This window comes from Engystomops pustulosus, chromosome 10, assembly GCF_040894005.1.
Source record: "Engystomops pustulosus chromosome 10, aEngPut4.maternal, whole genome shotgun sequence".
Taxonomy (NCBI): domain Eukaryota; kingdom Metazoa; phylum Chordata; class Amphibia; order Anura; family Leptodactylidae; genus Engystomops; species Engystomops pustulosus.
Genome location: NC_092420.1, coordinates 47,647,818 through 47,674,486, shown reverse-complemented (window position 1 = coordinate 47,674,486; position 26,669 = coordinate 47,647,818). Strand labels below are relative to the sequence as shown.

General features: G+C 41.0%; 1 protein-coding gene across 1 annotated transcript in view; it reads left to right on the top strand.

Moving 5' to 3' along the window:
* HMCN1 (hemicentin 1) overlaps positions 1–26,669 on the top strand; it is a 219,917-nt gene that overhangs the window by 173,618 nt on the left and 19,630 nt on the right. The window contains exons 81-95 of the mRNA XM_072128125.1: positions 1,743–2,003; positions 2,610–2,800; positions 4,381–4,594; positions 6,310–6,444; positions 8,625–8,815; positions 9,665–9,746; positions 10,081–10,350; positions 12,377–12,547; positions 20,633–20,803; positions 21,141–21,311; positions 22,476–22,646; positions 23,259–23,429; positions 23,930–24,100; positions 24,351–24,500; positions 25,242–25,379. Coding sequence (XP_071984226.1) covers positions 1,743–2,003; positions 2,610–2,800; positions 4,381–4,594; positions 6,310–6,444; positions 8,625–8,815; positions 9,665–9,746; positions 10,081–10,350; positions 12,377–12,547; positions 20,633–20,803; positions 21,141–21,311; positions 22,476–22,646; positions 23,259–23,429; positions 23,930–24,100; positions 24,351–24,500; positions 25,242–25,379 — 2,658 coding nt within the window. The remainder of the gene's footprint in view (positions 1–1,742; positions 2,004–2,609; positions 2,801–4,380; positions 4,595–6,309; positions 6,445–8,624; positions 8,816–9,664; positions 9,747–10,080; positions 10,351–12,376; positions 12,548–20,632; positions 20,804–21,140; positions 21,312–22,475; positions 22,647–23,258; positions 23,430–23,929; positions 24,101–24,350; positions 24,501–25,241; positions 25,380–26,669) is intronic.

Below are 26,669 nucleotides of genomic sequence, written 5' to 3'. Positions count from 1 at the left end.
TCTGAATGGCCAACATGATGGTCAAATCCATAGATTTATAGATTTTAATCTGATATGACAGTAAAATTGAGGCTTTATTTGGAAAGTAGTTGTTATTGGAAAGAATCCACTAAAAAGAGCATGATGGCCTGGAAACGGCACTGGTATACATCTATTATTGGATCCATTCTTCCCATCGTCTTATAGTTGCAGGGTATCTATTCCCCCTTCCTCTAGGACAGGGGTCAGGAACCTTTTTGTCTGAGAGAGCCATGAACGCCACATATTTAAAATGTAATTCTGCGAGAGCCATACAATATGCACATGCCTCCCAGTAGATAGGTGGCCACAGCACACATACCGAGTAGATAGGTAATCAAAGCACATGCTCCCCAATAGATAGGTATCCACAGCACATGCCCAAGGTAGATAGGTAGTCATAGCACATGCCCCCAGTAGATAGGTAGCCACAGCAAATACCTCCCAGTAGACAGGAAGCCCCATCACACGCACCCAGGCCCCAGTAGATAGAGAGCCACAGCACATGCTTCCCCAGTAGATAGCTAGTGCCAGCACATGCCCCCAGTAGATAGGTAGTCACAGCACATGCCTCCCAGTAGATAGCTAGTGCCAGAACATACTTGCCCCCAGTAGATGGGTAGTCACAACACATGCCTCCCAGTAGATAGGTAGTGCCAGAACATATTTCCCCCAGTAGATTGGTAGCTCCAACACATGCCCCATTAGATAGGTAGTCACAGCAAAAAAAAGGGAATACTCACCTACCTGCTTTCCCTTCAGCGTCTTCTCATAAGTCCCGCCTCTTCTCTATGACCCAGACGCCACTGCCATCGTTGCTTGGGTCATAGAGAATAGTGGATGCCTCTATAACACAGGCGCTGTCACCTAAGCAACCGTACATCGATGGCACCTTGGTCACACAAAGGATGCAGGCAGTGGTTACATCCCGGCCTGCATCCAGTGATCATCCCTATGTGTCTTAAATGTACACACTGTCAATCGCTATTAAACAATGATTTGTCTCAGAGCCAGGTGCAGCCATCAAAAGAGCCACATATGGCTCCCGAGCCATAGGTTCCCTACCCCTGCTCTAGGATGAACTATGTACACGTCACATAGCTATTGACCTGCAATAAACATCTTCAGACTATTAGGGCACATTTACTTACCAGGTCCCTGCGCAATTCCCGAGGTGCGTTGTCCGACGAGGATGAAGTCTGCCACGATTTAACAAGATCCTTTGCCCCATATCCTGCATAGGTCTGCCGGAGTTCAACTTCTTCTTCCAGGTGAATGTGGGTGCAAGGCTTCTGACACAATTTGAATTTTAAATCCTGTGCTCAGTCCGAATCAGTCGGGTTGTCCGACAGCCACGCCCCCCCCCCCAATTTGTGTTGCATGAAAGTGCGCCAAAAGCACAAAGGCACAAAACGGAAGTAGTCGGGAAACCCGGCGGAAATGCGGTCCGCGGACCCTTAGTAAATGTGCCCCACTGTGTCTATAGTGCATGCTCTAAATAATCTCTCTGCTGTAGTTTTGGCAAAATGGTCATCACATAATGATGTACGGAAAATAGAATCAGAACTGTGGATCACTGGGGCTCCTCTTCTCTTGGTTAGAGAAGATCTCAGCAGCGGACCCTCACTGATCACCATGATAACGTCATAAGTTGGGACAACCCCTTTAACCCTACAAGTCTCCACTGGAGGTAATAATAATTATTGTTGTATAAAAATTTCTAGAGTCACCAAGCATAAAGCCACATCAGAAAGAGTACATTGCCACTGTAGATGAATCTGTCACAATGGTCTGTGAGGTCTATGGGAATCCAGCTCCTCAGATCAGTTGGCATAAAGATGGATCACCCCTTTCTGGACAAGGAATAATCAGCAATGGAGCTTTGCAAATAACCTCTGTTCAGCCTGATGATGCCGGCCAGTACATGTGTGTAGCGGAAAATATAGCAGGCTCTGTCACTGCTGACATCATCCTATCTGTTTTGAGTGAGTACATTAAGACAAATAAACATTTCATATTTAGCAGGAAAGAACTAAATCTTATTTTTCTAGTATAGGAATGCAGCAGATCCTTGTACAATAGATTAATGTGTTCAAAGGTACACTGTAAACACAATGAAAAATTAGCCATCCTGCTGTATTGTTACTGATAAATTGTAATGGGATTTCATTATTTGCTGCTGCTGCATATTTTCAAGGTTGCACTTTTCTGCCTTTAAAATTATGCTAGCTAACACCATCAACATATAAAACAGGCAGTCATAGTTTACATGTCATTCATCACAACCGACCTCAAACATTATATGTCTCTATTGCATGTAACATTTGAACTGGTAGGTTTCCTTTAAGGGGTGCAGAGGGTGCTGTCGCAACCCCTGGGGGGGGGGCATATGGTGTACCTCGCCTATATGAGAAGACTAGTACTATAAACAATATATTATAATTGCGGCCCAGGCACACATTTTGCACTGGGCCCAACAGCTTTAAGTTATGCCACTGCTTATATGGATTTAAACAATAGAGGGAGAGTAACAAAGCAAAGCTTTCAAGTATATTTTATTTCCTTTTATCCACACATATATTTATTTTCAGTTCCACCCCAGATTATCAAAAATGCTAAGAACCAGGTTGTCAGACAAAGTTTCCAAGTGTTCATTCCCTGTACGGCACATGGGAATCCAACTCCGAAAATATCATGGAAGAAAAACAATATCTCAATAAAAAATACAACAGGAAAATATGAGGTGCTGACCACTGGGGAACTAGTCATGCACAATGCTGAGGTAATTGACTTTTCTGTATTTTCAGTTCACAAACACTGGTAATAGTGATGGTCATAGTCATAGACCTTTTGTAGTCATGAAGGTCCTGATAGACATAGAGATGGCAGTGTAAATAGTAATAAGTAATTAGCAGTACTGTGGTAATGTAATGGAATTTTGACTTGCTCAGTGTGTTTGATGGATTTTCCAGCTCAAACTAAAACTTCTGAACTGAACTGACATGCTGAGTTCATTTCAACATTTCACTGTCTAGGATGGCAAAGCCTGCAGACAATTGGATTGAATGTGTCAGAACACCCTTAACTGTTCTTGTCATTTTGAAAAATTTTTAAACTTGGCATTGCAAAAGAACAATGGACCCCTCAACCAAGTGGAAATGCACAGGGTTCAGGGACGGATTAAGGGTACCATGGCCCCTGGGTTGTGTAAGAAGTTTGGGGCCCCTTGAACCAAATTAACATTCTCTGTTTGAATTGCGTATTAAAACACATTTTAAAGGCAGCAGGAAGAAGCTTGTCTGAGTTATATATTCATTTACACTGAAACGCTTGCGATAAGAAACATGCACCAGGTAACAATGCAAAACCTGTAGTGTTCATCCTGATGACTAGCGTTTTGTTGTACACAAATATGTGTTAGGAGAAGAGTTACTCCTGATGCGCTGTGTGCATGTAGCCTAAGGTTTCTTGCAAACAAACGTGTCCTACGCCTGGGTCAGGACCCAGATGTAGCATAAGCTCAGTTCTCCGTAGGGTGAGATTTTTTCTCCAGCGATGTTATGGTATGATGTGCTCACCGTAGCAATCTGCACAATCCACTTAATATGGCCGCCACATATGTTTATCTGAAAGGGGACTCTGAGCATCATAATGGTATATGATGCAAGGAATTCCTGCTTCTTCACAAAATAGCAGCACCAAACTGTTAACATGGTTATACTTTAGTGCTGCTGTTCTTTGGGGAAACAGGGATTCTCTGCATTATATATTACTATCATGCTCGGGGTCCTATCCTCTGCACTGGGATCGATCCATGAAATCTGAAAAAATCCTAAAAAAATACAAACATGCATCTACATATATACACACATGCATACCCCTAGTATATACACATATATATCTGGTACATACTAGTATACACATATATATCAAACTATATATAAACATATAATATATATAATATATAATATAATATATGTCACTATACACACATCCATATACCTATCTATATATCTGTGTGTATATATATATATATATATATATATATATATCATTATACACATATACATATATCTGTCTATATACACACAAATACACCTCACTATATACTGTACACTACTAAAACAGATACACACACACATTGGGACGACTGCTCATAACGCCCTAATGAAGATCCGCCATTGACAGGGTTAAATTTGCCTAAACAACATACTAAGCAGCAAGGCGACCAGCAGTATTAACATATAACCTTTAATTCAAATAATTTAAAAAGGCTTCCCCATGAAAACTACATATATCTAACCAGTGTATTCCTTGATTTTATGTGGAGGCTCATTGTTTGTTTATCTCTGTTTCTCTTAGAAGGTGGATGCTGGCAGTTATACATGCACTGCTATTAATGTTGCTGGAAAGGATTCTCATACAGTAAGCCTGGACATCCACTATGCTCCATCTTTTACTGAACTACCCTTAAATGTGTCACTAAATAAGGGAGAGAAGTTAAGCTTATCATGTAAAACAGAAGGAAACCCTTTACCTAAAATATCATGGTTGCACCAAGATAGAATAATAGTAGGTAAGTAAGCCACAAGTTTAAGATATAACAATTGCAGCCTTTGTTATTTTTTCCCATTTAATAGAAAAAAATGTTGGTTAACTTTTAAATGTTTGTGTTGGTAAGTGTTGTTGTCAGGATCGGAGATAGTGGATCCTCTGACCCACCGCGGATGATGACACAAACCAACACCTGGGCCTAAGTCTAAGTGGCACCCGGTCTTCACCAGCGCCCGCCGCAAAGCAGGATGGTCCTGCTGCGTGGTACCACTAGGTCGTTCCACAGGCGTGACTTGTCCGCGGTGGCAGCCAAGGTCGAGATAAAGGAACGGCAGGCAATCTCGTAGTCGGGGACACGCAGGAGGTCAGGACGGGCAGCACGGTTTCAGAGTCGGGGACATAGCAATAGCTCAAGGCAGGCAGCAGAGGAGCGTAGTCAGGAAAAGAACCGGGGTCACAACAGGAAATCACAATAATAGCGCAAGGCATCAGACAAAGCTTTCTCTAGGGCACAAGGGACGAAGATTCGTTAGGGTGTGCAGGAAGAGGCAGGTTAATATGCATTTTCTGAAAATGGCCAGCGCCAATTAACGGCACGCTGGCCCTTTAAATACAGAGAAGCCGGCACGCGCCCTAGCAGTCGGGAACGCGTGTGCGCGGCGGAGGAAGATGAGACAGGAGCTGGGATGGGTAAGGCGCGCGGGCCATATGCCAGCAGGGGCAGAGGGGCACGGGTGAGGCCGCAATATGGGTCGCGGGCCACCTGTGACAATTGCGTTGTCCCTCTATTGCACTGAGCTCTCACATAAGATCTGGCAATAAAACTGAGTAAAATTGTAAAGTAAGGGGTTAAAAATTATTTAATGGGCAAACCCAAAGGAGTGGGGGAAGGCAATGTGGATTAGGAGGTAAAAATTGCCTCATAATAAAAACTTTTAAGCTGAATTGTTCAGGTATTTTCATGTAGTTTTTGAAGCCTAAACCAAGTGTTGATCATAATAGGCAGTTGCTATTAAAATTACATTTAAAAACTAAGCATCCATCATCCAGACAATTGAAAACAGCTGTAACACCTACAAGAGTTGTTGTCTGACTTGATTGTAAAGAAGAACCCTGGCCACTGCTGTTACAGCTGTTGTCAGCTCCTGTTCTTGCCTTTGCTAGAACTTTGTTCTAACCCTGTATCCAGCAATGTACTCCATGGTCTACAAGGTCAGCCCAACTTTGTTTGTGACCCTGATAAAAAATGAATAAAGGGATTTGCAGGTTTTGTAGTTGTCCTTCTGCTTATACTGCAAGTTCTCCTGGATTTGTTAGAATTTTCTCTACCAAAAGTCACACCTGATAAAGGTCCAGGTACCTGACTGAAAGGTGTTGTGCTGTCCTTTGTGATGTATACTTCACCACAATAAAGCAGTTTTCTGCCATACCAACACAGTACCTGTTGGATTTTTCATGGTTTGTCTGTCCAATTGCCTTCCTTCCAAGTCAACCAAGAGTGAGCTTTCCTAGACAGATTGTTTAAGATTTAGATGCACAAATTAGACAAATAAATATTGGAAAATATGTTGGCTTGGTGTGGATGCTTTTGCAAACAGATATAATTCCACTAAGTTTTCCTACTTTAAGCTTTCTAATTTACAATTTTGATAATATGAGAAGGGACATGCAGGGTATATCAAATCAAAAACATTTTTATAAAAGCATTGTTTTGTGATCTACCATATTCATACACAGCACAACCTGGACAAAGTAAATTTATGACTGATTTGGTGATTGAAAGGATTCTTAAAGAGGAAGAAGGGGCATATACCTGCATAGCAGAAAACACAGTGTCATCAATCAACACTACAGTTTATGTATTTGTGAGAGGTAAGATATAAAATTACATTATATTCTGCAAAATGTGAGTTTTGTATAGTGACCTGTCTCAGGTCAAAAAAACCCAAAAACCAACATCTTAACTTAAACAAATTACTTCAGTATTTAGCATTTAAATTGTAAAAAATATTTTATTAAAGTTAATGCATAAATTGCGTTATGTCATCAGAACCTTTTGAGTGTGAAGAAATCAGGCGATACCTTTTTGAGGCTACCTGAGTATTTTTGATGGTGAGCTTTCGAGAATACTAGTTCTCTTCATCAGACATGATGTTATGCATGACCCAGAAAGTTCACAGCATTTTATACGCAAAAGGCAATGGTCATCAAAGGATATTTATTATTTACAATAGGATGGTAGACATCTTATTTACAATACAATGGTAATAAACAGACTAAAAACTTGTGATGCATGATAATAGAGCTCTGGCCTCCAGGTCAGAGATAGGGGTTTATGAAGCTGGTATGGATATCAAGAGCACCTTGCTAGGTTTGCATTATTAAAAAGTGACCACAACTCAAATAAGCAAAGCAGTAGTCATCAATAGAGACAGTTTACTTACATATACAGTAAAAGACTCAACAGGAGGTCAGAGTGCCCCAAGTTGTCACCTACCGCCCACAATTGAAGATCCTAACAGTCCCCATCTCCTTGCTGTCCACGATCAACCTCAAAACTGGAAACAAGTTGTTGTCTGGAGCTCCCTGAAGTCCCCATCAGGAATTTGAACCTCTCCATCCACCAATATATTTGCACATACACAAGAGTGACCATGTGCCTGTACCACAATCACAGCAGGAAATTAAGATCAAGGGGCCATTTTCCTCTTGTCATAGTGTACATTTTATGTGTGAATATTGTCCAAACACAGGCCTTTATGTGGGAGGAACCAAGGAACCACCAATCCACTATTAACAATAGAAGGAAATATCTCCCATTTTAAATGTTTGTGTTGCTAACTGTGGCATTGTTCTCCTATCGCACTGAGCTCTCAAATGGCCTTGCATTTCTCAACACAGGACCACATTATGGAAGATTTGCGGATTACGGTATTAATGAGTCATTTCAAAACACATAGGGAAAGGAAAGAATGGTTAGTATAAATTATTGCAGACATTTAACACCTTTTGTAAAATACTCCGCTTTATGACCACTATCTCTGACCTGGAGGCCACAAGCAGATCTTCTTATTTAGACTCAAAGAGGTATTGGCTGATTTTTTCACTCTTCTTCTATCTCTATGGGTAACACAGTGCATTTCTCCACTAAGATGGACCTTTTATCAACTTTATAGGTCATTATTAACTACTATCTTATTAATCAGGTATCTTACCAGATCAATAGGGATAGCAGCCAGTAGCTTGGAAAAATATTAAAAAAAGGAAACAAATTCCTCTTTATTTGTGGGTTCTTTTCATTCAGTAGAAATTGAGTGGAGAGATACACATTTATCATTGTCATTAAATAGATAAAAATTTTACAGAAGCACAAACCTTTAGGGCACTCAAAACATAATATTTATATTAAAAAAAATGGAGCCACAGCCATGTTTCATGTGCACCACCTCATTATTCACATGGAGCAATAGGGGACCTCAGTTCGTATGTGCCCTTGGGGTCCTATGGATGGTGCATATGCTACTTGTGAGGCAATCCCTTTTACATATTTGTATGCAAGCTGCTAAATGATATTGAAGAAAAATAACATTCTTACTACAATGATTTTGTTTGAATCACACCTCAGCTTAAGGCTACATTCACACTGCCATATGGAGGATGTATATACGGCCAACGTATATACGTCCCGAATAGATGGCAATGGGCGCATGGTGCCATACGGGAGCGGTATAGTGAAGCCCATGTGAGGCACTGTACCGTTCCATAGGTGGGAGAAAGATAGGACATGTCCTATATTTCCCTGGAATATGGCACCATGCCCCATGTTTCTCTATGGAGAGGGACAGGGTTGAGTGGCGTTCATCCCTTCTCCTCTCCCCGGAGCTGATGTGTGCCCATCATACTACGGTACGGCGGGCACATGTAAGTGGGAATTTAACCTAACATTGACTTGTTCTATTAATGCTCATAACCTAATTGTTATTTATAATTATTTTTGAAGATATCGTGCTGATCACATAGTTTACTTACATATTTTTTTTTTACTAACTCAGAGCCTCCTGTTCTTAATGGGATCCACCATGTCCATCAGACCGTGCCGTTGGGTGGCAGAATTATTTTAAATTGTATAGTAGAAGGAAATCCGGTTCCTAAAATTCAATGGAGCAGGAAAGGAAATGATATTCTGTATAACAAACGATTTAAGCAGTTCAGCAATGGCTCTTTAGCAATATATAACACTAAGGTAAGCCAGCCTGTATCCAAAGGAAAAAAAGGACAATATATGCTGCAATTTTACATTGCAGTGTGTACAAGAAAACATTTTAGACACAATTTATAAAGATACAACCACCACAAGTTTCTATGGGGTGAAATTTAACAATAAATATATTTAAGGATGTACATGTAGTCAAATAAAATAATATGTAAAGAGTCATTGGAATCTGTTATCACACACAGTTATGTATCAAAAGTGAGATGTATGAAAATATTAATATTAAACATAACAGTAAAGATGCCAACACAAATTGTATCAGCAGCAGCTGAGCCACTTGTAAAGTGCAAAAGGACTTATGTCTCCCCACCTACTTAAAAGTTTGTGTTGAAGCATTCAGCCAAAATTCAGCTAAATCTATCAGCCAAAAATGTACCCAAAAACCAACAAATAAGCAAAACCCACAGAAAAACTAAACCATTTTTGTAGCAGTAAATTTACTGAACCTAGTTGTTTGGCTATTGTGCATGAACGTATATGTGTTTATTTTTGTAAATGTTGTACATTGTCCCAAAACTGTGAAGGCTTGTGCGCCAGTTTTTTTTGCAACCTGTGTGCTACTTTAATAAAGTGAGCATGACCGGGCACAAGGCCAGCCAAATTGTGCAACGTGTGCAAAGAACTAGCCCAGATTATAGCTAAAATCTAAATCAGCAGCAACACCAAATGAACAACACATCAGTCTTTATACATCTACCCCATTGTTTTATGTACCACTTTTCTATGATCATTTTGTTATTACTAGAAAAGTTATGATTTACATCAGGTTTTCCTTTTTTGTTGCTTCGCTACTAATTCACTGATCAATTTGCTGCATAGAATGAAGATGTTGGCGACTATACCTGCATAGCTACAAATGATGCTGGTGTGTTGGAGCATACTATTACATTGTCTCTGCAAAGTAAGTTATTTTAAAAGATGAACAGCTACAACAAAAATATGTAAATTTCCTAGACTAATCCCATTGCATCTATTTAATTTTTTGCGAATTGGACAATGCTGAACATTTCACATTCAAAGAGAAATTTTTAATGTTGACATTACTATTACATTTATTAATTTTATAAATTGTTTTCCTGTGCATATTAATGCCACTATGGCAGAGTCCACCAGTTAGGCCCACCCTGTATGTGCCAGTTTGTTTTGTTACTGTACTCAAATAAAATTAAATAAATTATATGTACACATAATTTCTTAATGTATAAAACCTGTTGCTCTGTCTCTTGTATCTACAGCACCCCCCATCATAAGAATTCATCCAATAAATGTCACAGTTGATGCAGGTGCAACTGTGGTTCTGAATTGTCAAGCAGAGGGTAAACCTGAACCTGATATCGCCTGGTCCCGTGTACCTCATCCAATCTCTGGAGATAACCGATTCACCATATTATCAAATGGCTCTCTGCAGATTGTAGCAGCTCGAAAGGAAGACACGTCTATTTATGAATGTAGAGCAACAAATATCATGGGATCAGTAGTTGTCAAAGCTTCTTTTACTGTACAAGGTAATTTTAAATATTTTGCAATACTTAATACAGAAAGTCAGACAACAAGGCTTAAAGGAGTTGTCACAGTATGATATCCTTTGTTCATGTTGGTATATGTTGGCCAAGGCATTGTGCAAATAAAATTTAGGTTTTATTGTATAATATCACAATACGTATAAGCCAATAGAACCTATTGTTTTTAGGTTTTCATGTATTGTAATGTAATGGTTTTAAACAGTAAAACCCTAGCGAATAGCCTCTCACACAGCCACAGCTCCATGTGCTGTACTTAAAAGATCCAACGACGTCAAATCAATGCTGTCCACAGTTGGGAATCTGTTCCTTTTAGAATAGATATACTGTTCGGCTTTAATCCCGTAAAATGTTATTAGGCTTCTTGAAAGTCATGCTTGATGTTAAGGGAACTGCATTGCATAATAGCAAAAACAGCCAATGTTTAAAGGAAACCTACCACCATGGATCTACCTATAAAGGTATATTGGATGGTAGGTGCCTCTATAGGATATGAGGATAGCCCTTTTAAGGTCTAATCCTCACGTTCCCGCAATCTTTTAATAACTTTTAATTCCCTAATATGCAGATTTTCTAAAGAGGCTACTGGGGTGTGGAGTAGCAGGAGCTGAGGCTACATGGCGTGGCTACTCCACACCCCAGTAGCCTCTTTGATCCTCCTACCAGAAATCTTTGGCGCACCGCTACGAGGAGCTGCGCACCTCGTCCACGAACCCTGCCATCTGCCCACAACCGCATGCCCGCGGCTGAGTGATGCTGTTCTGCGCATCCAAAGATTTCTGGTAGGAGGATAAGAGAGGCTACTGGGGTATGGAGTAGCTGCTTCATGAAGCCTCAGTTCCAGCTACTGCACACCCCAGTGCCTTTAGAGAAAATCTGCATCTTAGGGAATTAAAAGTTATTAAAGGTTGTGGGGACATGAGGATTAGCCCTTAAAAGGGCTATCCTCATGTCCTATAGATGCACCTACCACCCGATCTATCTTTATAGGTAGATCCGTGGTGGTAGGTTTCCTTTAATGCCTTGGTAAGGATCAATTTTACTCCTATATACAGATTTATATGATTAAGTCGATCATCTGGACCATTGAACAAAACACTATTATTATATACAACATTTACTAATACGCAAAAAAAATGATGACATATAGATTAGAAGCATCTGAACTTAATGGATTTTAAATATGTGCTGTAAATCTATTTAACAAGAAGGGGTTTTCCAGGCACCCTGAATAGGTAATTATCAGTATTTGATAAGTGGGGTCTGATACCTAAACCCTACACTCATCAGCTGTTGCTGTGCTCAGTCGGCTGATGGAACCCATTTAACGGACAAAGAAATTTCTTTCTATTGCATAGAGACCGTCCCAGGGAACTTTACTTCACCTAAAACAACTGCTATCCAACGGTCAGAGCTTTCTGCTTCTACCTGTGTACATTGCATAACCTCTAAAAACTAAGAGCAGCCAGAGCAGCTGATTTAAAAAACAAATATAGTGTGTCGGCACTGATAAAAATTCTAGATAGCATATAATTATGTTGTTACCATATAAAATGTGTCGGGCCCTTACATATATAATCCACCAAAATGTACTTATAGAAACATACACAATAATACAATAAACCACAGATTATGAACAATATTCAAAAGTCAAGTTCTTTCTTTTTATTATGTATACCAGTGCATTTATAATGCACATAAATTTAATATTACACACTCATTAGTTCTGAACTTACAGTTGGTAGCAGCAATTCTTAATCCATAATAATCATCATAATAATAATAATAATAATTCTTTCAATAACTCTGGTGTCTTGGAAAAACTGCCCCATACCCCGACCATCTCATAGTAATATTAGGATTCCGTTATCAGTATGTTGATTGCATTGGAGGGCCACAAAAACCAAAAGTTTAATACTATGATGGTGTTATTTTCAAGCCGCTTACCATTACTATTGGACTTAAATTCTGGAATCGTCAGCAATAATTCACACAATTAATTACTTTTTAGTGCATGGTGGGTTTTCGGATTGGCTGCCATGGCAATCATGCAGTGTTACCTGCGGCCAGGGAGTGCAGAAACGTATACGACTTTGTGACAACCCTATTCCTGCAAATGGTGGCCTGCAATGCCAAGAAGAAGATTTGGAAACCAGAGTCTGTCAAAATAAGCCATGTCCAGGTAAAATATTTTTATTAATAATAAAACATAATAATGTTAAAACATAAACATAAAACATAAAAATTGTTAATAAATAAAAAAAAACTGCTATCTCTGTTCCATCATTCCCAGTGGACAAAGTAACTTTACAATATCTTATAGTTATAGCATTGGGACAACTACAAACTACACACAGCTAAACTGTTTATCTGGGGAGCCAGGCACTGCTCTTCTAGTGTCTCGTGGAACAGCAGAGATGCAGTAGGAGAGCTAACAGTGTGTAATAGGCATCCAATGGATATCATCATCTCTGATCTGTCTCATCTCTCTATGTGTCATAGAGATACATGTACAATGTTCAGAAGCCAGATGAAAATGTGTATAAACCGCATTGGCAGCTCACAGAATTAGATGGAGCATAATTTGTTTGCTCAGGGAGTCCCCGCCCACACCATGCAATGCAGTGATAGAAGCTAAAACAGCAATAACACTGAGTAACATTGTTAAGTAAAGGGTAATGATCTTTATTGTTTTAACATCACTAGGGGATGTTTCGTGGGAAAACCCCTTTAACAGTTCTAGAGGTGCCTCAGATTCATTTGCATGATTTTTGAAAAAAAACAAGGGCATAAGAAACTAAAGGAAGATCCTGCCAGAGGGAGCACACACCAGTACCTTAACCCCTTTCCAACGCACGCCGTAATAGTATGGCGAACGTCGGGTCCCGGTTCATGGAAAGGGCTGAGCCCCTCCATAGCCGGTAAATAGAGATGGGCGAATTTTTCTAAGAAATTAGATTTGACCCGAAACATCATCATCATCATCATGAATCACGTTAAAAGGTATTTTCTGGCTGCAGAGAGCCTGTAGGGTGTTGTAGAATGTTGTGCCAAGCTTAACCCCTTCCCGCCGCAGACCTTTTTCGTTTTTGCGTTTTCATTTTTCACTCCCCACATTCAAAAATCTGTAACTTTTTTTATTTTTCCATGTACAGAGCTGTGTGATGGCTCATTTTCTGCGTATCAAATTACACTTCAAAATGGTGGTATTTAATAGTCCATGCCGTGTACTGGGAAGCTGGAAAAAATTCCAAATGCAGTGAAATTGGTAAAAAAGCGCATTTGTGCCGTATTCTTGTGGGCTTGGATTTTACGGATTTCACTGTACGCCCCAAATGACAGGTCTACTTTATTCTTTGGGTCGGTATGATTACGGGGATAACAAATTTATATAGGTTCTATAATGTTTTCATACATTTAAAAAAATTAAAACCTCCTGCACAAAAATTTTTTGGGGGATTTTGCCATCTTCTGGCACTAATAACTTTTTTTATACTTTGGTGTACAGAGCTGTGGGTGGTGCTGTATTTTGCGGATTTTGATTACGTTTACAATGTTATCATTTTTAGGACTGTACAACCTTTTGAAAACTTTTTATAGAATTTTTTATTTTTTTTAAAATGGCAAAAAAGTGGCATTTTCGACTTTGGGCGCGATTTTCTGTTACGGGGTTAAACGCAGTGAAAAAATGTTGTAATATTTTGATAGATCGGGCATTTTCAGACACAGCGATACCTAATGTGTTTATGATTTTCACTGTTTATTTATATCAGTTCTAGGGAAACGGGGGGTGATTTGAATTTTTAGGTTTTTTTATTATAATTTTTTTTAACTTTTTAAAATTTTTACTATTTTTCAGACTCCCTAGGGTACTTTAACCCTAGGGTGTCTGTACAATCGTATCATATACTGCCATATGCTACGCTGTCATATGCTACCATGGAGACGGATCGCCGCTCCCCGATGATGTCACGGGAAGCGGCGATCCTTGGAAAGATGGTGGCACCCATGCGCCGCCATCTCTTTGAAGCCGCCGGCAAAGTGATCAGCAGGTAAACATCCGTAATCGGTGCCGGCACCGATCGCAGGTGTTACCGGTAAGCCTTTGCTGCAGTATGCAGCAAAGACTTACCGGCTATGGAGAGGGCTCACAAATATGTGAAGCGGGAATGCAGCCTGACAAGGTAACTTCTGTGCCAGCTCGAAAGGACCAAGCTGAGGGCCAAGATCCCACTATAACATCAAAGCGTGCACTCTTTTTACACTGACATCAGATGATTCCATAGATTACAACAGAACCTGTTCTGTTTAATGCGGATATATGTAGAAACCCCCCATAAGAGTGGAGAGGGTGTCGGTAGTAATTTTGCATTGATGTCACTGATCATTTTGCCCTTCTTTTCACCCGTCAGTGTCCTCTTTCAATCTGTCAATAATCCATCAGTATTGCTAAAGCCAAAAACAAACAGGAGTTGATCCAGAATAGAGATGAGCAGTAAATGGGATACTTGCATGTCCTCTGTGTTCTGTATCCACTCCTGCTTTTGGCTATCAATCCTAAAGCTTTTCATCCTTCTGACAGATGAAATGAAGGGGAAAACCAAACAGTGGCAACGTCATAGAGTGGTGGAGAGTGAAAACAGCATTATGGAAATCACAGGGTGTTCCAGGGAGACAGCATTCAGTTGGCAGCAGCATGAGTAGGCTGCAGAGTGGCAAAATGACAAATTAATTATTGTGGCATAAACATGGTAGGGCACAAAGTGGCACAATGATTAGAGTGCGGAGGTGGCGGCAGCAGAAGCAGCAGAAGGGGCCCACAGGTGGCAGCAACATGGAAAGCCACAGAGTGGCACAATGATATAGTGTGAAGGTGGCATTAACAGGAGACCACAGGTGGCAGCAACATGGTGGCAGCAACATAGAAAGCCACAGAGTGGCCCAATGACAGAGTGTGGAGCTGGCAGCAGCAACAGGAGGCCACAAAGTGGCACAATGATAAGAGTGTGGAGGTGGTGGCAGAAGAAGCAGCAGCAGGAGCCCACAGGTGGCAGCAACATGGTGGCAGCAACAGGGAAAGCTACAGAGTGGCACAATGATATAGTGTGGAGGTGGCATCAGCAGCAGCAGGAGCCCACAAAACCCACAGCAGAGGAGGCCACATCGTGGCACAATGATAAAGTCTGAAATGAATTTGAATTCAAAATATTCAATGTAAATTTTAATTAGTAGATTCAAGACGCCACATCCATTATACATTACAGTTTTCCTGAAAATATCAGGTTTTTTTACAAAAAAGAACTGCAAAGGTGGGAACATGGTAGGCCACAGAGTGGCACAATGATATAGTGTGGAGGTGGCATCAGAAGCACCACCAGCAGCAGTAGCCTGCAGAGTGGCACATTGATATAGTGTGAAGGTGGCATCAGTAGCAGCAGGAGCCTGCAGGGTGGCACAATGATATAGTGTGGAGGTGGCATCAGTAGCAGCAGCAGCAGGAGCCCGCAGAGTGGCACAATGATATTGTGTGAAGGTGGCATCAGCAGCAGCAGGAGCCCACAGGGTGTCACAATGATATAGTGTGGAGGTGGAGTCAGCAGCAGCAGCAGGAGCCCACAGAGTGGCACAATGATATAGTGTGAAGGTGGCACCAGCAGCAGCATTAGTTCAGAGTTGTGGAGATGGCGGGAACATGGTAGGCCACAGAGTGGCACAATGATATAGTGTGGAGGTGGCATCAGAAGCACCACCAGCAGCAGTAGCCTGCAGAGTGGCACAATGATATAGTGTGAAGATGGCATCAGTAGCAGCAGGAGCCTGCAGGGTGGCACAATGATATAGTGTGGAGGTGGCATCAGTAGCAGCAGCAGCAGGAGCCCAAAGAGTGGCACAAAGATATTGTGTGAAGGTGGCATTAGCAGCAGCAGGAACCCACAGGTTGGCACAATGATATATAAGGAGGTGGCGTCAGCAGCAGGAGCCCACAAAGTGGCACAATGATATAGTGTGAAGGTGGCATCAGCAGCAGCAGGAGCCTACTGGGTGGCACAATGATATAGTGTGGAGGTGGCGGACAATTCCAGTCCCTGGTAAAGATGGTAGGAGGCAGATGGATCAACTGACAGCAGATGTGTGGCATCAGGCGGGTGGCAGCATAAGGCTGAGGCAGGTAGTTAGAGCACAGACTAATTTCTCAACGTTTGGAGGAGGCGTCATGGCTGATCTAATCTGATGCATTAGGCATTGGTGAATTGAAATCCTGGCCGATCCAAGCCTGATTCATCTTGACAAAGGTCAGTCTCTCCACATTACGGGTGGACAATCGGGTTCTCCTTGGGGTAACGATGGCTCCCGCCACACTGAACACCCGCTCTGATGCCACACTACTGGCCGGGCAGGACAGCTTCTCTACTGCAAACTACGCAAGTTGCGGCCATGCATCAAGTTTGGCTGCCGAGTAGTCCATGGGATCCTCTACCTGAGGTGGTAAAGTGCTGTCCAAGTAGGCCACCACCTGCTGGTGCAGGGTCTGCTTCATGTCCTGCGGATGAAGGAAATTGCTCATTAAGGAATCCAGACTTAAGCTGCTGCTGATGGAACTGCTACTGTTCCTACCCCTCCAGCTCCCCCCAGCAGCCGTGGCAGTAGTACACGAGCAATGACTGCCAGGAATACCCCGGAATCCTCCTGACAGAGGATGGACAATGGCGCACATAGGCAGCGGCCAACTGTGTGCTCAGTATTTCTCCATAGTATGCTAGTTGTTCCTCCCTCTGAGCAGCAGGAAAAAAGTCACCAATTTTTGATTGTTAGCGAGGGTCCAAGAGGGTGGAGAGCCAAAAGTCATTCCTTTGGCGTATATTGACTATTGGGCTGTCACTAGTTAGGCAAAGCAGCATGCTTTGGGCCATCTGTGCAAGTGACTCGGAGGGACTCCCAGCCTCCATCTCCACAGTATACTGCCACGGTGCTTCTGGGTCATCTGCTTCGTCTTCTACCTCCTCCGGATGCTCCTGCTCCTCCTCTCCTGTCACCTGAGTAGAAAAAAACCCCACAAATTACACCAGACTCTGCTTGTGCTCCAATGTCCTCCTCTCCCTCCTCCTCCAGTTCAGACCCCACCGGACTCAGGTGGTCATGAGACATAGTCTCCACTTCTCCAGTGCCCTGACCAGACAGATTTTGCAGCATGAGTTCCAGGATATGAAGCAGTGGAATGACGTTATTCATCCCGCAGTCCTGGCGACTGACACATAATGTGGCCTCTTCAAAGGGCCTGAGCAAACAGCAGGTGTCACGCTTGAGCTGCCAGTGGCTGACATCAAAGTTACACAGGGGAGTACTCCAGTCCACTTGCATCATCAAAAAATCATGAATGGCTTTTCTCTAACATATGGAGGCTGGAATTCCAACGGATGGAAACATCGCATATCAGACTATGTTGGGGTAGACCGTTCTGACGCTGCAACTCAAGGAGGGTGTGCTTGGCTTTGTAAGAATGGCTGAAGTGCGTGCGCAGTGTCCTGGCCATTTTTAAAATGTCTTGCAGATGGGTGGAAAACTTCAGGAACTTGTTAACAACCAGATTGAACACATGTGCCATGCAGGGCACATAGGCCATCCCTCCTCGGTGCATTGCTGACACCATGTTCCTCCTATTGTCTGTCACCATGGTTCCGATTTTTAGTTGTTGCGGAGAAAGCCACACATTGAATTTTTGTTCCATGAATTTTTGTTCCTCCCCTGTGTGACTTCGTTCGCCCAGGCAAACCAGGTGTAGAACTGCGTGCCACCGCTGTGCCCTGCACTTGTGGTATGATGGAGCAGCATTTGTGGAGGCTGAGGTGGTGGTGGAGAAGGAGGCGGCGAAGGTTGACACTGGCGCAGGAGCAGCAGTTTGACAACATGGAGGAGAAAGCCCTTCACCCAGTGGGCTGTAAAGGACATGTACTGGCCCTGACCATAGTTACAGCTCCACATTTCCACCTTGGAAGAAACTGATAAGCTCAAGGACTGGTCTACCTTTTGTCGTACATATTGATGAAGGGCTGGCACAGCATTTTTGAAAAAAAAATTGCGGCTTGTAACTCTCCACCTCGGCTCAGCACAAGCCATTAGGTCTCTGAAGGGTGCAGAGTCCATGACTTGGAAAGGAAATGACTGCAGTACCAACAACTTCGACAAGAGCATGGTCAGCTTCTGCACCTTAGGATGGCTGGACGCATAGAGTTGTCTCTTTGTAATAGCCTTGCTCAACGACTGCTGGCACCATGCTTAGCGAGGAGCAGGAGCATCTGGACCGGGAGATTATGTCAAAGACAAACAGCTCCCTTTGGCAGAGGTACTGGAGCCTTGACTTGCTGAAATAGCCACTAGGTGCTGCTGCTGTTGCTGCGCCTGCAGGATGGACCACATCTGACACCCGTTTCTCCCAGGCCATTGGATGGTGAAGCTGTATGTGTTGGCGCAGGGCCACGGTGCCAAGGTTAGCTCCCTGGCCACACTTCACTTTTTGCCTGCAGATACAACATATACCCACGCTTGGCTCCTCTAGTGTCTTTACAAAAAACTGCCACACCACCGAGGTGGTAATTTTACCGCCAACACTCTGCACTGAGCGACTACTACCACCGCTGCCTCGCTGAGCCCCTGTGCCACTGCTTACTTGATCCTGCGAATCGGGATTTGTACCCAGCGGACGTTTGGCTCCCATCTTTACACTGCTGACTCACAGCCACAGTAGCGACTTCCTGCCTGCTCCGCTGTCTGACGTGCAAGCTGACACTCTCTTCGCCTGATGATGATTATTCCCCTGCTACACCCAGCTCCCAAGTGCGATCAGCTACATCATCATCAATTTGCGTTTCCCTGTCACTGCTACTCTCCTCACCGGTGTCATTATGCACAGCCTGCCTATTGCAGGAGGCAGCGGAAATCTGCCCCACCTCTTCACTGCCAGCTGCTGACTGTCCTCAAACACTTCGTCCTTGCTGAATAGTGGCGCTGAGCCCAAACCACCTAATAGCTCTCTGGCTGCGGGAAAGGAACATGTACATGTACTGTCGCGCATGCAGTGTAAAATGCCGGGATTGCAAATGGCCGACAGTTTTATAGGGCTGTGAGCCTGTGTGACATCACATAAGCCTGCCGGTCGCTGATTGGCTTACAGGTCTGTAGATGTCATTGGGAGTGTTCCTTTCTCCTTCCCAGAGTTCTCTGCCCCATGTAACACGTTGTGCTCCCGCCCATTTAGCTGAAAAAAGAGGGGGAAAAAAACTTTGCTCCCGCGAATCAGCATAAACTTCGGCTTTGTGACGAATCAAATTTTTTGTGAAATTCATATTGAATTTCACTTAGTTAGAACCGATTCGCCCATCTCTACCACCAATATGCAGCAAAGACTTACCGGTAACACCCGCGATTGCTGCTAGCACCAATCGCTGGTCTTCCGAAGACCTGAGGCTGTCTCCATTTAACCAATTCATTACAATTTGTACATTTAAATGAATGAGGTAGAAAATCCCCATATACTGCCATACTGTAGTCAGTATACTGTATGGCAGTATATGGTAGGATCAGACAAGCTTGGGTTAAAGTACCCTGGGGGGCTGAAAAATTTTGAAAGTAAAAAGATAAATAAATAAAATTATAATAAAAAACCTAAAAATTCAATCAACCCCCTTTCCCTAGAACTGATATAAATATAAATAAACAGTAAAAATTAGGTATCGCCACATCGGAAAATGCACGATCTATCAATTAAGCAATAGGCAAAGGCTACAGTGTTGGCTTTATCACTTATCTTGCAGTAGTATCGTATGGAGTAGTAGTTTAGCTGCCACATTATGAGGACTCAAATGCAGACCTCAATAAATAAGTCACTTCATGTTCTCATTTATTTTCTTATGCAAATAATCAACAAAAAGCTGGAAATCCTTCTAAGAAATCTGCACTATCCCTATTCTCTTGTGCCTCTAAGGGTCTTAGGTATTGGCTGTATGTTCACACCACATATTTCCTGTATGGGAACCCATGCCAAAATTCCTTACTCATTTCACTCAGTTAGTCAAAAACTGCATTGGAAACACCGACAATGGATTTTGATACAGAGCTAGACACAGATTTTACCAGGCACACTAGTTCTTCATATTGAAAAGGTGGAAGTCTATAATTAATGTCTGTCCATCTATCCTCCTACTATGTTGAATTGGAGATAACATTATGTGTCCTAGTATGATCAAAATGATGAATTTCTGCTTTGCTACAGTGGATGGAAGTTGGTCGGACTGGAGTCCCTGGGAAGAGTGTTCAAAAACATGTGGAATTGGTAAAAAGACAAGAACAAGGACATGTCATGTTCCTCCTGGCCATGAAGGAGGGAGGTCATGTCTGGGAAAAGCTGTTGATACTATAGAATGTAACAGTAAGCCATGTCCAGGTAAGTATTATTACACACAGATCACATGTACAAGAGCTTATTAAAAGTCATGTTCTATAAAAATACAATTATAAAATTATAATGACTTACCTATGAAAACAATTTGCAAAGCTAAAAAAGTGCCACCTTCTACATTGGTGAAGGTACAGTGCTTCCTTTGAATTAATATTATCCAGTACTGCTTTGATAGGACCTTTATGCTGCTTTAATAAATGTGGGCCAGTTGCTTTTCATGAAAATGTACCTGAAAGAAACTAGTAAACATTGCCAAGAACTCTAAACTGATAAGGAAATGTTACACATGAATGTCAATTACTTTACAATTTTTTTTTTACAGTTGACGGAATATGGAGTTCATGGGAAGCCTGGGGAGCATGTACCAAGACATGTGGTAAAGGAACTCAGACACGAATAAGACTGTGTAATAATCCTCCTCCATCATTTGATGGATCACCTTGTGAAGGACATGATTCTCAGACTCAAATATGCTCTGACAGACATTGTCCAGGTACAGGGACTTCAATTGATTCTACTTGATATAAAGGGTTTCCAATGAGCAAATATTACATATCCCTTTTAGATTACACAAAGCATAACTAAACATTCTCGGTGTCGATATTGCTGTTCTACTCATATCATGGGGCCTATGGTGTTCTCCAAATGCCCACCAAATATAGCCAGGTCTGGTGACCACACATACTCAGTAATTTAGTACAATCTCCTATATCATATTGTAAGCAGGTGGTGTATTTGTGTTTTGGAAGCACTGGACATATTAGGTGGATGGTCTGAGGAGAATATACAATACTAATGTTTTAAACACTAGTCTTAAAATTCTACTTGGCACCAGCCTTTTAGTAGATCTGAAAGGGATCTCCACCAGGTCGGACGTGTTTAGACCAAGAATTGCAACAGTGTAACAGCCTGGGATGGCATAATTTGAAAAGTCTGTTTTAGAAGAAAGGGAGCCATATATAACAATATACGGAGATTACCACAGTCACAGTGACTGGATCTATGGTCCCATTCACATATCCGCATGGGGATCTATGGCACATGGGCACAGTGTGGTGATCAAACATTGGGGCAGATTTATCAAGCAGTCTGAAAGTCAGAATATTTCCAGTTGCCCATGGCAACCAATCACAGCTCAGCTTTCATTTCACCAGTGCTCATGAATATTTTAAAGGGGAGCTGTGATTGGTTGCCATGGGCAATTGGAAATATTCTGACTTTCAGACACTTGATAAATCTGCCCCATTGTCTCACTGCACTGTGACTGAACCATGCACTGCAATACAAAAATAGAACATGTCTCTTGGCTATCAGTAGAGAGGTGGGGGGCTAGAAGCACTCACCCCCCCCCCTTCCTCCTCTTGGCCGTGGGCTATGCCCTGGATCCGGTACAGGTGAGCACATTATCCTGTGAATAAGGCCTAAGTGTCCCTGGTTTATCATGCTAGATTTTGATGGTAGATTTCATTTGATTGATGAATTAACTGTTGTTCCTCATATCAGTTTGTATTTATCTAATTGCAAGGCCTTCTAAGAAATTTTCTTTTAAATCTATTTCTTGATATGTATGCTACTGCATGTAACAGTGTTGAACACAAAGATGTAGATGTATTGATGCTTGCTTCTAATACTTGTGCGTTTTAAAAATGTTTTTAAGTGGATGGAAAATGGTCAGTCTGGGGAAGCTGGACATCCTGCAGTTTATCCTGTGGTGGTGGACTCCGACAAAGATTTAGAGAGTGTTCAAATCCAGCCCCTCAATATGGAGGCCACAAATGTGAGGGGAAGGAGTATGAAAATGAATTTTGTAATGGTGATTTATGTCCAGGTAAGCTTTTATTTTCAGTGATGTAACTTTCATTCAAGAAATTCTATACTGAAAGAGGGTCTTTTATTGTATAGGGAGTTTTTAAAGTCTGTTCTGCTTGAATTTCTGACATTAACTTTCTATTGACATTAAAAATCTCCAAGGTTCTGCAGTGCTGCATGATGTTTAATACATTTGATTCAATTTTAGGTCTTCTGGTCTGAGATATAACCTTCTTTCTATTTTTACCCTCTACTGGAGTAAGATGAAAACTATTTTCGTGATATGTGATATGTCAGCTCACCACCCAATTCTCAAAAATGTTGTGAGCAGCGTTAACATTTTGTGACTTTGAAGCCAGAGCAAATCTTTGCAGCTCTTGATAAACCCTTCAGAATTTTCCTATATGTTCAACCTATTATCTCATATTCAGTATCAAGGTTTTATGTTTTCACCTCAATGTTATCACAGGAAGGATTAAAATAGAAGATAATTCAGGACGATAGTATTCATAATAGTCGGTAGACAAAGCACACCTTTTGCTTTCCTTTTTTGGTTTCTTGCATCTCAAATAAAGAATACCAAAGCAATTCTCTGTTTTCTTCTTAAAGTAAGCTCTAGCTTTCCTTTTAGTGCATGGAAGCTGGGGTCCATGGAGCTCTTGGGGAGCATGTAGCCGTACCTGCAATGGAGGACAAATGAGAAGATATCGAGCTTGTGATAATCCAGCTCCCTCTAACAGTGGCAGAGGCTGCAGTGGTGCTGACACAGAGATGCATAAATGTAACACAAACAAGTGTCCCAGTGAGTATGTTCTATACAATCAGTATGAAGCTCTGGTATGCAACACTGTAAGGAGACATTGCAAGGGAAATGTTTATTTTGTGAAGTGGTATAAACGATATACATACAAGGACAATAGATATAGACTATGCTTGTTCTATAAGCAGTATTATATTGTAGTTTGGTATTGTCAGATACCTGTGCAGCAAATAGCTTAACCACAAATAGACCTGGCACCAGCTGTCAGACTGGTTAAGGTGTCAGACTGGAAAAGCAATGGCAAACTCACCCCGCAGTGTCCCTGCAGGTAAGATGAAGCCAGAGACAGATTGGCGTATACAAAAGGACACAGGGGGACAAACAACATATATAAACAAACAGGTGGAGTTGGACAAAACCGGGTCAAAACCAAGATGGCAGTGAAGCACAGACTCAAAAAACTATTCATTACTATGCATTTGTATGAGCAGAGAATGTATATAAGAAGTAGAAAATCTTTAGATTATAATATTATTTTGTAGGTGATGGTAATTGGGGACCATGGGAAGCTTGGAGTAAATGCTCTGCGACTTGTGGTGGTGGCCAGCAGATCCGAACGCGTTTGTGCAAACATGTTGAGGAATCAAACAGTGTTCGCTCCTGCCTAGGAGACTTCACCCAAGTTCTGAAATGTAATGTTCAAGCTTGCCAAGGTGAGAATATTTCCTTACTGAGTGTATAAATAGTTTGTATATGTACACCAGAGCAAAGAAAATCTAAAATAGAAAATTACCATTCTATAGTAAAGAAAGACTTGATACTGCCTTCCTCTGGATCACCCCTGTAGGATTATAGTTTACATTTGAGAGATGCACTAAATCTCATTGGAGGAAATTCAGAAACTCACAAAAGAAGTTACACTTTTCTTTCATTAAGTTATTTTATTTATTTTCTCCTATGTAGGTGGAGCTCAGTTTATTAGAGGAACTCTATCTGGAACCATCAATGACCTTGACTTTGGCATTGCATTTCTCAATGGCAATATTACAAAATTTCCTGATTCACATAGTATTAAAATCAAAGCACAGTATAACAATGTTCCAAAAAGTTTGGGTAAGAAAAGTATATCTTCGGTTTTGTGTATATACATATTTCTTCCCTTCTTAAAGAATTTCAGATGATGATAATGCAGTTTATATGGCTAGTATAAAATTCTTTAAGCAATTCTAACAGGGAACAGTATGTCCAAAGCAATAGATTGTACTTGTCTAATTGTTAATGTGGGTGTGTGTAAGGGTCACATGACTGAGCCAAGTCCATCTGCTATACCATTTAAAAAGTGCGTGACAGAAGAAAACACCCAAAGATCATGGCATAATGTAGTCAAGAATTTACAAACTAGGGACGAAGCAAGGGAAAAAGAGTTCCACAGCAGAGAGAAAGTAGGGTTATCGAATATAGCTATGAAGGGGCCCTGTCATCTCACTAGTAGTCCCCAAGTCAACTCAGACCTACAGGGCAAGAAAATATTGGGAATGAAGAGAAGTGCTATAGCACTCAGATGTCAAATAAAAGCAATGAAAAATATTACAAAATGACATAAGCTACATAAATATATGAAGTCTCTATTGTTATTCTCTTGAATTCTTCTTCATTCAAAACATAAGCTGGAAATATTTTCCACATGACCTTGGTTTGTAAAAAATTTCAGATTGCCTCAGTGAGCTTAGCGGTTTTCCAAGTGACGAGTGAGATTTCCTTTTTAAAAAAAATGGATTGATTTACAGGCCACAAAAACTTAAATCCTTTATTTAATCAAACATATGATTGCTATTTTTTTCTTACCATATGGAGGCCCATCTATGAGAAATCTCGCCTCAATCTTGAATCCGATATATTGGACTGTAGCAAGAGAAATTGAAGAAGCGATAAATGGATTTACACTTACTGGCGGTGAATTTATAAGAGAGTCTCAGGTGGAGTTTGCAACAGGTATGAGTAAGCAAATCAGTTCTTATTTAACAAATGCACTCTTTTGGAATTGTTTTTTTCATGCTTAATAATATAATCTCGATACGTATATTTTACTAAAGAAAATACAAATTTTAATAACATGAGAAAAAAGAATTTGGTTCCTTTTCATTAGCGGTGTTAGGAGATAGTTATCAATGTGTCACAGGTGCAGAATAGGACTAGATTAGTGAAGAATAGGACTAGACACTCATCTGCAGAACCAGATCTATCACTGTGTCTGATGCTTGATGATGAAACTGGAGTAGTTTACAACTGTAAAATAGTCATTTGTTTTCTTTTTTCTGTGATTGTTCTTATTGAATATGTCCATTTCCGTACAAACTTGTATTCTTATGCCTTTATACACCAATATGGTGTTACCAAGGATGACATTATTGTACTGAAATAGAATGTCATTCTACGATGGCTTGTTTTTATTATTCAATAAACGAGTTTAAAAAAAATAGTCATTTGTACCATTAATTAGTTAATCTAGTTAATTATGCCAAAAAATAGACTTTTTGGTACACCGTCGGCCTATCATGGGACACAATCTATAGTATGCTGCTATCGGTCAACAGGAAAAATCCCCATATACTGCAAATACAGTAGTATTACATTATGTGTTAAGACTAATCAGACCCACTAGAGTTCAAGTTCCCTAGGAAATCTAAAAATACAGTAAAAAATGCTAAAAAAAATTTTTATTACAAAACTTTAACGAAAGCTAAAATTGTAATGATCCCCCTTTCATTAGAAAGGAAAATATATCTAAAAGTATCTAAAAATAAACAAATAGATACAATTAGATACATGGTAAATATCATTGTGTCCCAAAATGCAGGACCTACCAAAATATAAAAATGGTTATTCCCAGTGTGTCCCTCTGTAATGGAGATGCCCAAATGTAAAAAAAAAATTATAAAAGACGAGAGGTCCTACTGTCCCTAAAATGGTAGCAATAAATACATCATCATGTCCCACAAAAAATAAAACCTTACAGAGTTCTGGACACAAAAGTATGAAAAAGTTATTGGTCTCAGAGTTATTGGTCTCAGAAAATGAAGATTTTTTTGTACAAAATATTTTCATTTTTTATATCTAACATTATATGTGAATTTGGTATCTCCATTATCATAACAAAGAATAAAGAAGGGCACAAAAGACAACTGTGCAAAGGTGTTTTTTTTAAAAATAACCCCTTTTGGAATTGTTAAATATAGCTGGGTGGGCTTAAGAAACAATAAACCATGTATGCTTACATCCTCC